Raw genomic sequence first — 12,179 nt, forward strand, 5'->3', positions numbered from 1 at the left:
TAAAGCACACTGCCACTCCATTATCCACTTAATAACAAAAATGATCAATCTTTCCCTTCAAACCGGGCATGTTCCGGCCACCCTCAAAACAGGTATCATCAAGCCCCTCCTCAAAAAACCCACTCTTGATCCCGATCCTCTGTCAAATTATCGACCCATCTCCAATCTCCCCTTCATTTCCAAAATTCTTGAAAAAACTGTATCCATCCAACTCCATAACCACCTGAAATCAAATCGTTTATATGAAAAATTCCAATCTGGTTTTCGTCCATCCCACAGCACCGAGACAGCGCTCATCAGAGTCACCGATGACTTTCTGATGACCTCTGACTCCGGTTCTACTTCCCTCCTTATCTTTCTCGACCTCTCTGCTGCATTTGATACTGTTGATCATCACATCCTCCTTCACCGCCTCCAACACGATATAGGTATCTCTGGCACTGCCCTACAGTGGTTTAACTCATACCTCACGGGAAAGACCGAGTTTGTAGCCCTGGGGGATGCTAAATCCCGCCCTAACACTGTTGTCTGCGGAGTCCCCCAGGGCTCTGTGCTCGGTCCAGCCCTCTTCACCATTTACATACTACCCCTCGGTCGTGTCGTCAGCAGGCATGGAATACAATTCCATTGCTATGCTGACGACACACAACTATATTTCAAGGTCACTCCGTCCTCCACCCCCTCCTCCTCTGTTTCTCAACTTGACTCCTGCCTGGAGGAGATAAAGGCTTGGATGAGTGAAAACTTCCTGCAGCTGAACAGCTCCAAAACAGAAACCATTCACATTGGTACCCCTCACCAGCTCCGTTCCGCCCCCATTTCCTCAGTCTCCTTTTTCGGCCACAAATCTTCCCTCTCCCTTCTGTGACTAATTTGGGAGTCAGGTTTGACCCCCATCTTAGCTTTAACAATCACATCAATTACATTTGCAAAACCTCCTTCTTTCACCTCCGCAATATTGCCAAACTCCGGCCATCTCTCTCCCGTCCTGCTGCAGAGAGACTCGTACATGCCTTTATCTCCTCCAGGTTGGACTATTGCAATGCACTCCTTATCGGGATCCCTGGCAAGAGCCTACAGAGGCTTCAGTATGTCCAAAACAGCGCTGCCAGGGTCCTGACGAGGGTGCGTAAACATGAGCACATCACCCCCGTCCTCCGCACCCTACACTGGCTCCCTGTTCACCTCCGTATTGAATTCAAAATCCTCCTTCACACCCATCACTGTCTACACGGTGTAGCCCCCACCTACCTCACCGAACTCCTCACATTACATACTTAAGACAGAACTCGGTCAGGCCAACAGCACCGTCTACTCCTGCCCAGGACTCGGCTCAAGACTATGGGCGACAGGGCCTTTACAGCTGCTGCTCCCAGTCTGTGGAACGCCCTCCCAGACCATCTCAGAGCCCCGCAGACGGTGGATGCATTTAAAAAAGGACAAAAAACTCACCTTTTTAAAAAAGCTTATTCTAGCTAATTTTATTTGACTGTCTTACTTTTATCTGATTGGTATCTGATTTTATCTGTGCTTGTGTCTGTTTTGCTTTTACTGTTTTATGCTTAGTCTTTTTCATTTGATTTATTATTTTCTTTTTTGCCAATGTGCACTTTGAGATTTGTTTGTCAAATGTAAAGTGCGTTATAAATAAAATGCATTATTATTATTATTAAGTTGTGATTGTATATAGAATGTATTAATTATCTGTTTACATATTATTTATGATTGATTCTGCATGTTTTCCTCAAGTATTAAGTGTCTGATGTTAAATTGAGTGATTTATTAGCTGATGAAAACTTGCAGTAAATGAAAAAAAAAAATGAACTTGCTTTTTTGGTCAAAAACTTACATATGTTAAATATGGCTATTGATCCTGAAAATATAGGTGATTATCTCATCTAGTTTAAAATCTAAGACTTTTTGAGTGACCAAAACTGTTTGAGCATTCGTCAATGAAAACTGGACGAAAACAAAAACATTTTGAAGGGACTCCGCCCATATTTTCACGTGTCATGTCATCACCCCGTTGGCAAGATGCTAAAAGCGCTCAGGGTGACCTGCGCACGTTCCCCGGCGACCAATCAACAGCCCGGCAGTTAGCGAGCTCGTAAAAATCGAGCGCCGCTCGTTAAGCCGACGTTAATAGCGTGATGGAGCGCCCGAGTCGAATCCGGTTCGCGACCGGAGCGCCGTGTCCGGTCGGGGACGTTTCCGTGGCGACCGCACGCCGGCGCTAGGAATAGCATCACCTTCTCGCAGGATGGAGGCGTGAACCCGGTGTATTAAATTGAGGGGTAAAAAGTGTTTTCTTTGCTGACAGTTGCCACGACGACGGCTGTTACAGCTCAAGAGCGCTGTTAGCGCGGCTCTCACATGACGCGTGATTATTTTTACGGTACACGTGATGATTCAGTTGACTGTTATCAAGTCAAGTATGGATTATGACATCGTTTTAGCACCATTGAAAATGATGGACGTCCAAATGTGTGGCTTTTGAAAACTAAATTAGAACTCTTTAAATGAGTTTGGCACAAGTAGACGTCCAATCCATATGAACAGGTAGGGCTGGCAGCGAATGAACATTCGTTCATTCGCTGCCAGACCCTCCCAGTTCATATGGCTTGGACGTCTAGCACCGTCAATTAGTGCCGCAACGATTAATCGATTAGAAAAAAGCTTCGAATCAAATTTTGCTGCTTCAAGGAGTGGCGTTGTAATGGTTTGTTTTGAACGTGTTTGCATTTAGTTTTATTATTTTGGGTGGAGACACTGCCCTCTAGTGGCAAAAGTGAATATGACACAACTCATCTAACATGGCTGGATCCAGCTGCTCCCTGTTAAGACCAGCATAAGGTTGTAAATGTTTGTTTATGCATTCGTAATTTAGTTTAGAGGTATATTTCGCAGGTTTTTTTTTTTTTATGGGACTATGGGTTTGAACTAGGGCTGCAGCTATCGAATATTTTAGTAGTCGATTAATCGATGGACTAGTTAGATCGAATAATCGGATAAGGAACATGAAAAATTAAAATACCTGAGCCTCAAACGGTATAATTTTTTTTTGTCTTTTAAATGAGGATCTATATACAACAAAAGAACAATTGGCTAACTGACATAGAAAAAATCCGCTAGCTTAAATGCTATAAAATGCTCAAGTTTTTTTTTTTAACAATGCTCTTAACAAATGGTTCAGACACATATTCCCCCCCCCCAAAAAAATGGCTAAATATACCTATAAACTAAATTATGAATGCAATGAATACAAAAACCTAGCTTACATTGGTCTTAACAGGGAGCAGTTGGATTCAGCCATGTGAAAAGAGGCAGACCAGAGGGCAGTTTATCTGCCCTAACCAATAAAATTAAATGGAAATACTTTCAAAATAAACAACTACAACGCCACTTTAATTAAACGAATACTCGAAGCAACAACATTTAATTCGAATATTGTTTTCTAAACGAATACTCGAGTTAATCGATTAATCATTGCAGCATTTGTAATTTAGTTTAGAGATATACTTCACAGATTTTTTTATGGGACTATGGGTTTGAACTAGGGCTGCAGCTTTCGAATATTTTAGTAATCGATTAATCGATGGACTAGTTAGATCGAATACTCGAGTAATCGGATAAGGAACATGAAAAATTAAAATACCTGAGCTGAGCCTCAAACGGTAGAACTTTTTTTTGTCTTTTAAATGAGGATCTATATACAACAAAAGAACAATTGGCTAACTTACGTCGAAAAAATCTGCTATCTTAAATGCTATAAAATGCTAAAGTTTTTTTTTTTTAACAATGCTCTTAACAAATGGTTCAGGCACATATTCCCCCCCAAAAAACGGCTAAATATACCTATAAACTAAATTATGAATCCATTAAAAGACAAAAACAAAAACTTGGCTTACATTGGTCTTAACAGGGAGCAGTTGGATTCAGCCATGTGAAAAGAGGCAGACCAGAGGGCAGTGCATCTGCCCTAATCTATAAAATTAAATGGAAATACTTTCAAAATAAACAATTACAACGCCACTATAATTAAACGAATACTCGAAGCAACAAAATTGAATTCGAAAATAGTTTTCTAATCGAATACTCGAGTTAATCGATTAATCGTTGCAGCACTAGTTTGAAAGATTTGTTTGGAGCATTGCGGAAAAAAACATCAAACATTTTCTAGCATTTAGGCTATTCTATTTTATACTATAATAATAACTGATAGTAATATTTAATGATGTCTAATATAACATTTAATCATGAAAACAAGCAATAAATTGATTAAATAAATTTTACATTTATTTATGAGTTCATAAATTATTTGATTGAATAAAAACAAATGTAAATTGGTCTACAAATATTCATTCATTCATTTTCCATGCCGCTTTTCCTCACGAGGGGTGAATTTTATCTACAAAAAAAAAAAAAAAAATTCACGTTGAAATTATGATTTTTTAAAATTGATGAATAATGATTAAAAAAAAAATTATACATAAAAAAATCATTTAAATGTCTAACTTAAAAAAAGGAAAAAAAAATAATAAAAATGAAATAAAATGTATAATTTTTTTGTGCATTTTATTTACAATAATTCAATATTTAGTAAATTACTGACAGAAGTTTAAAATTATTTTAATTCAATAGAAAAGCATTTAAATGAATGTAAATTTTTGTTCTTGTTACTATTATTATAATATCCAATAATAAAATAAAATAATGACAAAATAATTAATATAAAAGAAATATATATATATATAAAGTTTTACTAATATTTGTGTATTTTATTTACAACAACTCAATTAAAAATTACAAGCATGAATTAAAATGCATTTTAGTTCAAATGAAAAAGCATTTATTTCAACAAAATTATTATAATAATATTCAATAAAAAAAATAATAAAAATAAAATATTAAACATAAAAGAAAAAATGAGTTTTAATAATTTTCTTACGTATTTTATTTAAAATAATTCAATTTAAAAAGCATTTAAATGAATGCACAAAAATATAATGTCAAAGAAATAATAAATCATACAAATAAAACAAAAAAATATACATTTAAATGTCAAGTTCTACTATTTTTTTTGTTTTTTATTTACAATAATTCAATTCAATAAAACATTGAAAAAACATTTAAATGGATGCACAAAAATGTTGAATGTTGATTATAATATTTAATAATAAAGTAATGAAAAAATTAGAAATAATAAAATAAAAAAATATCATTTCAAATGGATAGTTTTAATGATTTTTGTGTATTGGATTTCCAATAATTGGAAAATAAATAAATAAATAAATAAATAAATAAACACACTATAGAAAAAGCATTTAAATGAATGAAAATCATTTGTTATTACCATTATATCCAATAATAAATTTGATAAATAATTAAAATAAAAATGAGAAATTTTAAATTTTACAAATTTCATAATGTATTATTTTATTCACAATAATTCAATTTCAAAAAATATAAACAAATGAAGTCAATAGAAATACATTAAAATGAATGCAAAAAAAATATTGTTTTAATACCCAATAATAAATTACAATAAAAATAAAATCGTAAATAATAAAACTAAACTAAAAAAATATAATTACTGTGTATTTAATTCACAATAATTTAATTTTAAAAACTGAGAAAAAACATTTAAATGAATGCAAAAAATATATATCTATGTATTATTATTATCATATCAGATACTAAAAAGCACACTAAAAAAAACCCAGCATTTGTCCACTCGTCTTTCCTCGGGGGAGTTCTCCATCTCACACACACACACCATTAGCATTAGCCGATGTGCCGGTGAGTACGGGAAGCCGTTTTCGCGTCGTACTCGACGCTCAAAGGGCTTCCCGTAGGTGAAGGTTACGTGAACGAGGGAAAAGTGAGGATGGTGAATGCCAGTGCTCTGTGAGTAAAGGTCAGCCGCCGCCAGAGGCAAAAAAGGGGGTCAAAAAAGGGAGGTTCGGGGGTACACAGAGGAGGCGCGGCGGTACTCACTGACAGCCTATAGTTGCGCATCATTTTATCAAACTCCTCGTCAATTTTTTTGTACTTCTCCTCAGTGCGCGGCGTGAGCGAGAAGGGCTCTTCGGGGTCCGGGCTCTCAGAGTCCCGGTGCTCTTTCTTGTTCAGAGCCTTGGGTAGCCCCAAGAGGACAAGACAGGAAGAGGAGGAAGAGGAAGAGGAGGGAGGGGTTAGAAACGCTGACACGGGTGCGAGGTACTCACGCCGTAGCGCTTGAACAGGTTGTCCAGGTCGTCCGTCTTGCCGCGGTATTTGTCCTCGTTTAGCGGGCTTTGGTCGATGGAGTCGTCGCAGTCCGGCTCGGGGCTGTTGCAGCCGTTAAAGCTTTTCTTTCGCAATGTCTGAGGGGGTACATTGGCGTAAGAATCGGGGAACAAAAATACCTTTCAGTGTTATCGACGTTCAATACGGATTGGACGTCTATTGAATAGAAGGAATCACAGAAATAGTCAACTAATCACATACAATCGGCGAAATCTGACAGATGTAAATTGCTTTCACATTAGCATTAGCATAGCATTGTGAATATTATATTGTAAAATTTTGGGACCCTATGATTGGTTTCCAACGAAGTTTTTAATTAGAAAAAGAAGGAGTTAGCATTAAAAATGCAATATTAATACAAACGATTATGGCATTCTAGCTATAAATTCCCTTCGGATTAGCATTGGCATACCATTGAGAATATTATCTAATTTTGGAATTGTACGACTGGTTTCTAATGAAGTTTTAATTAAAAAACTGAAGGAATTAACATTTAAAAAATACAATATTAATATTAATTAATATGATATTTTAGCTGTAAATTGCTCTCGGATTAGCATTAGCATACCATTGTCAAAATTATCTAATATTGGAACAGCATGATTGGTTTCCAATGAAGTTTTAATGAAAAAAAAGAAGGAATTAACATTAAAAAATGAAATATTAATATTAAACAATATGATATTTTAGCTGCAAATTGCTTTTGGATTAGCAAAGCATTGTGAATATCATCTAATTTTGGAACTCTTATGATTATTTTTTCTAAAGATGTTTAAATTAAAAAAAGTAATTCACATTAAAAAAATACAGTATTAATATTAATTAATATAAACTTTTAGCTGTAAATTGATTAGCATTAGCATGGCATTGTGTATTGTCTAATTTTGGAACTGTATGATTGTTTTTCAAAGAACTTTTTATTGAAAAAGAAGTAATTAACATTACAAAATACAATATTAATATTAATTAATATGACGTAGCTGTAAATTGCTTTCAGATTAGCAATAGCATAGCATTGTGAATATTATTTAATTTTGGAACTGTATGATTATTTTTCAAAGCAATTTAATTTTAAAAAATAAGTAATTAACTTTAAAAAATAACTGGAACTGTTTAATTGTTTTTCAAAGAATTTTTAATAAAAAAAGAAGGCATGAATATAAAAAAATGTACTATAAACAGTTTTGTTTACTTTTATTTATTTTAGTTATCCAAGTAGGAATAGTTTAAATAAAAAGGATTAGAAATACATGTATAAAAGAATATTTAAATAAATAAATATTTTCCTTTTGTTTTTTTTTTTTAAACAAAAATATTTGTTAGAAAATAAAAAAAATAATTGAAAAAAAAAGTTTTTGGGTGCTTTATTTGTCATATATATTTTGAAAAAAAAAAATCCAATTTATAATAATAATAAAAAAATATATATAGTTAGGTTTGGTCTGGGTTAGTCAGTTTTTTAAAAAAAATTTATTTTAAATTCAACAAATTAAAAAAAAAAAAACAGCTTTTTATTTATTGTAATGTTCATTGAAATAATAAAATAAATTGATAAATAAGAGAATAGTTTGTGATTTTGACCCCTTCTTTTTCATCTTAATTATGAATACAGTATGTAAAAATATTTGTGATTAAATAAAATTTTGAAAAATAATTTTGAAAAATTAATTTAAACACAGAATATTTACTGTTTTGTCTGTTTTAATTGAATTAATTATATATATATATATATATATATATATATATATATATATATATATATATATATATATATATATATATATATTAGATATATATTTACAATAAATGCAATTTATAATAAAATGAAAAAAATATTTCCCCCCCATTTTGCTGTATTATTATTATTATATTACTTTAAAAAATATTTAGAACAATATTACGTTTTAAAAGTTTACCCCATTTGTAAATATTTGTTAGAAAGCAAAATTGAGCAAAATAATTTAAAGAATAAATAAAAAATATTTAATATTTTGTGCTTTCATAATGCAATTTAAAACAAAATAGTTACTTCCCCCCCTAATATTTTGTATTATTATTATAATATCATTTTTAAGTTTAAAAATAACTAGCCTATTTTACAAAAAAAAAAAAAAATCAAATGTTAGTGTCAAAACATTTTCTAGAAAATAAAAGTGAAAAATTCAATTTTAAAATGAATTAAAAATAAATGTGTTAATGTCTTTTTGTATTAAATTGGAAATATCTATATAAAATAAATACAATTAATAATCAAGTAAATAAACCAAAAATATAACACACATATATATTTATATTTAAATCTATCAAAAATAATATTAATTATAAATATTCACTTTTAACTTTTTCGTCCAGTTTTAAGGTGAATTTCACTGATTAGACGTCTCAATAATAATAAAAAATGCCTCTAAATGATTCATCAACCATGAAAATAATTGTCAATCAATTTTCTGATCAATGAATGGCCAACTGGTCGATTCATCGCTTCACACACGCGTCCAGACTGCTCCGGCCGCTTCACTCCTACGCTAGAGCGGGAAATGGAAAACATTTTAGCCTTGAGCAGGAGAAAAAGCATCATTCCGACCGCCGCGACCTCGGATGGACAACTCAATTTGCACTCGCAGGTGCACTCAGTGAATCGATGAAAGGAAACGCAATGTTCTCTCGAGCAAAGAGCGCTGACACTCGTTGGCGGGTCGTCAAGGCGGCCGCCGATCGCCGCGAAAACCGCGGCGTCGACGCGCGCGCGACCCCATTCGCCGCCCGGCTAAGGAGCTTTGCGGCCGACAAAAGGCGGCGTGAAATCTCCCGCCTTGAAAATCAATTAGTGACACTGTAAAAAGCTCCAGGGAAAAAATACTGCCAACTGTAAGCAGTTATACTGAAGAAGATACCAGGGGTTCCTGCAGCTCAAGGCAAGTTGATGACGACTGGTTAATGCCGTTTGAAATAAGAAACCAAAACTAGAAAAATTGCAATTGGAGCTTTGATTTTGGCAGGTGAACCCCTTAGTGTCACTTCCTGTTGATATCGGGTCACTTCCTGTTGATTTGAGGGCATTTTTGGATCACTTCCTGTTGATACAAGTTCATTTCCTATTGATATCAGGTCACTTTCTGTTGATTTGGTATCAATTTCAGGGTCCCTTTCTGGTGATATTGGTTCATTTCCTATTTATATCAGGTTACTTCCTGTTGATTTGTTGTCATTTCAGGGTCACTTCCTGTTTATATTGGTTCATTTCCAATTTATATCAGGTTACGTCCTGTTGATGCCAGTTCATTTCCTATCGATATTAGGTCACTTCGTGTTGATTTGGAGGCGTTTCAGGGTCACTTCCTGTTAATATCAGTTCACTTCCTGTTGATTTGGGTCATTTAAGGGTCACTTCCTGTTGAGATCAGGTCACTTCCTGTTGATTTGTGGGCATTTTTGGATCCCTTCCTGTTTATATTGGTTAATTTCCTATTGATATCAAGTCACTTCCTGTTGATTTGGTGTCAATTTCAGGGTCACTTCCTGTTGATATCGGTTCATTTCCTATTCACATCAGGTTACTTCCTGTTGATGCCGGTTCAATTCCTATCGATATCAGGTCACTTCGTGTTGATTTGGGTGCGTTTCAGGGTCACTTCCTGTTCATATCAGTTCACTTCCTGTTGATTTGGGGTCATTTCAGGGTCACTTCCTGTTGAAATCGGGTCAATTCCTGTTGATCTGAGGGCATTTTTGGATCACTTCCTGTTGGTACCAGTTCATTTCCTATTGATATCAGGTCACTTCCTGTTTATTTGGGGGCATTTTAGGATCATTTCCTGTTGATATCAGGTCACTTCCTGTTGATTTGGGGGCATTTCAGGGTCACTTCCTGTTGATATCAGGTCACTTCCTGTTGATTTTGAGGCATTTTTGGATTATTTCCTGTTGATATTGGTTCACTTCCTGTTGATTTGCGGGCAACTTAGGGTCACTTCCTGTTGATATCAGTTCACTTCCTGTTGATTTGGGTGTATTTTGGAGTCACTTCCTGTTAATATCAGGTCACTTCCTGCTGATTTGATGGCATTTCGGGGTCACTTCCTGTTGATATCGGGTCACTTCCTGTTACTTTCGAAGCATTTTTGGATCACTTCCTGTTGATACCGGTTCATTTCCTATTGATATCAGGTCACTTCCTGTTGATTTGGGGGCAGTTTCAGGGTCACTTCCTATTTATATCAGGTCACTTCCTGTTGATTTGTGGGCATTTCGGAGGTACTTTCTGTTGACCTGGGTTCACTTCCTGTTGATATCAGGTCACTTCCTGTAGATTTGGGGGCATTTTGGGGTCACTACCTGTTGATTTGTGGGCATTTCAGGATCACTTCCTGTTGATTTGGGGGCCTTTCGGGGTCACCTCCTGTTGATACAGGTCACTTCCTGTTGATTTTGAGGCATTTTTGGATTACTTCCTGTTGATATTGGTTCACTTCCTGTTAATATCAGGTTACTTCCTATAGACTTGGGGCATTTCGGAGTCACTTCCTGTTGATACAGGTCACTTCGTGTTGATTTGGGGGCATTTTAGGGTAACTTCCAGTTAATATCAGGTCACTTCCTGTATATTTGGGGGTATTTTGGATCACTTCCTGTTGTTGTAGGTTCATTTCCTATTGATATCAAGTCACCTCTGGTTGATTTGGGGGTGTTTTGGGGTCACTGCCTGTTGATATCGATTCACTTCCTATAGACATCTGTTCATTTCCTGTGGATCTCAGTTCACTTCCTTTTGATTTGGGGGCATTTCAGGGTTACTTCCTGTTGATATCAGGTCACTCTCTGTTGATTTGGTGTCATTTCAGGGTCACTTCCTGGTGATATCTGTTCATTTCCTATTTATATCAGGTTACTTCCTGTTGATTTGGTGTCATTTCAGGGTCACTTCCTGTTTATATTGGTTCATTTCCTATTGATATCAGGTCACTTCCTGTTGATTTGGTGTCAATTTCAGGTTCCTTTCCTGTTGATATTGGTTCATTTCCTATTTATGTCAGGTTTCTTCCTGTTGATTTGGTGTCATTTCAGGGACACTTCCTGTTAACATCAGTTCATTTCCAATTTATATCAGGTTACGTCCTGTTGATGCCAGTTCATTTCCTATCGATATTAGGTCACTTCGTGTTGATTTGGGGGCGTTTCAGGGTCACTTCCTGTTAATATCAGTTCACTTCCCGTTGATTTGGGTCATTTCAGGGTCACTTCCTGTTGAGATCAGGTCACTTCCTGTTGATTTGTGGGCATTTTTGGATCCCTTCCTGTTCATATTGGTTCATTTCCTATTAATATTAGGTCACTTCCTGTTGATTTGGGGGCGTTTTTGGATCACTTCCTGTTGATGTCGTTTCATTTCCTGTTGATTTTTGGGTTTTTTTGGTGTCACTTCCTATTGATATCAGATAACTTCCTGTTGATTTGTTGTTTTTTTGGCGTCACTTCCTGTTGAAATTAAGTCACTTCCTGTTGATTTGGGATTTTTTGGGGGGTCACTGCCTGTTGATATCGGTTCATTACTTATTTATATCATGTTACTTCCTGTTGATGCCGGTTCATTTCCTATCGATATCAGTTCACTTCCTGTTGATTTGGGGTCATTTCAGGGTCACTTCCTGTCGATTTGGGGGCATTTTTCCATCCCTTCCTGTTTATATTGGTTCATTTCCTATTGACATCAGGTCACTTCCTGTTGATTTGGGGGCATTTTAGGGTCACTTCCTTTTGATATTGGTTCATTTCCTGTTGATAACAGGTCACTTCCTGTTGATTTGGGGGCATTTCAGGGTCACTTGCTGTCAATATCAGTTCACTTCTTGTCGATTTGGGGGCATTTTTGGATCCCTTTCTGTTGACATTGG

General features: G+C 35.3%; 1 protein-coding gene across 1 annotated transcript in view; it reads right to left on the reverse strand.

Moving 5' to 3' along the window:
* The window catches only part of LOC130915088 (myocyte-specific enhancer factor 2D homolog), a 221,684-nt gene that overhangs the window by 55,609 nt on the left and 153,896 nt on the right, over positions 1 to 12,179 (reverse strand). Inside the window, exon 6 of the mRNA XM_057834815.1 lies at positions 5,998 to 6,135. Within this exon, the coding sequence (XP_057690798.1) occupies positions 5,998 to 6,135 (138 nt within the window). The remainder of the gene's footprint in view (positions 1 to 5,997; positions 6,136 to 12,179) is intronic.

This window comes from Corythoichthys intestinalis, chromosome 4, assembly GCF_030265065.1.
Source record: "Corythoichthys intestinalis isolate RoL2023-P3 chromosome 4, ASM3026506v1, whole genome shotgun sequence".
Taxonomy (NCBI): domain Eukaryota; kingdom Metazoa; phylum Chordata; class Actinopteri; order Syngnathiformes; family Syngnathidae; genus Corythoichthys; species Corythoichthys intestinalis.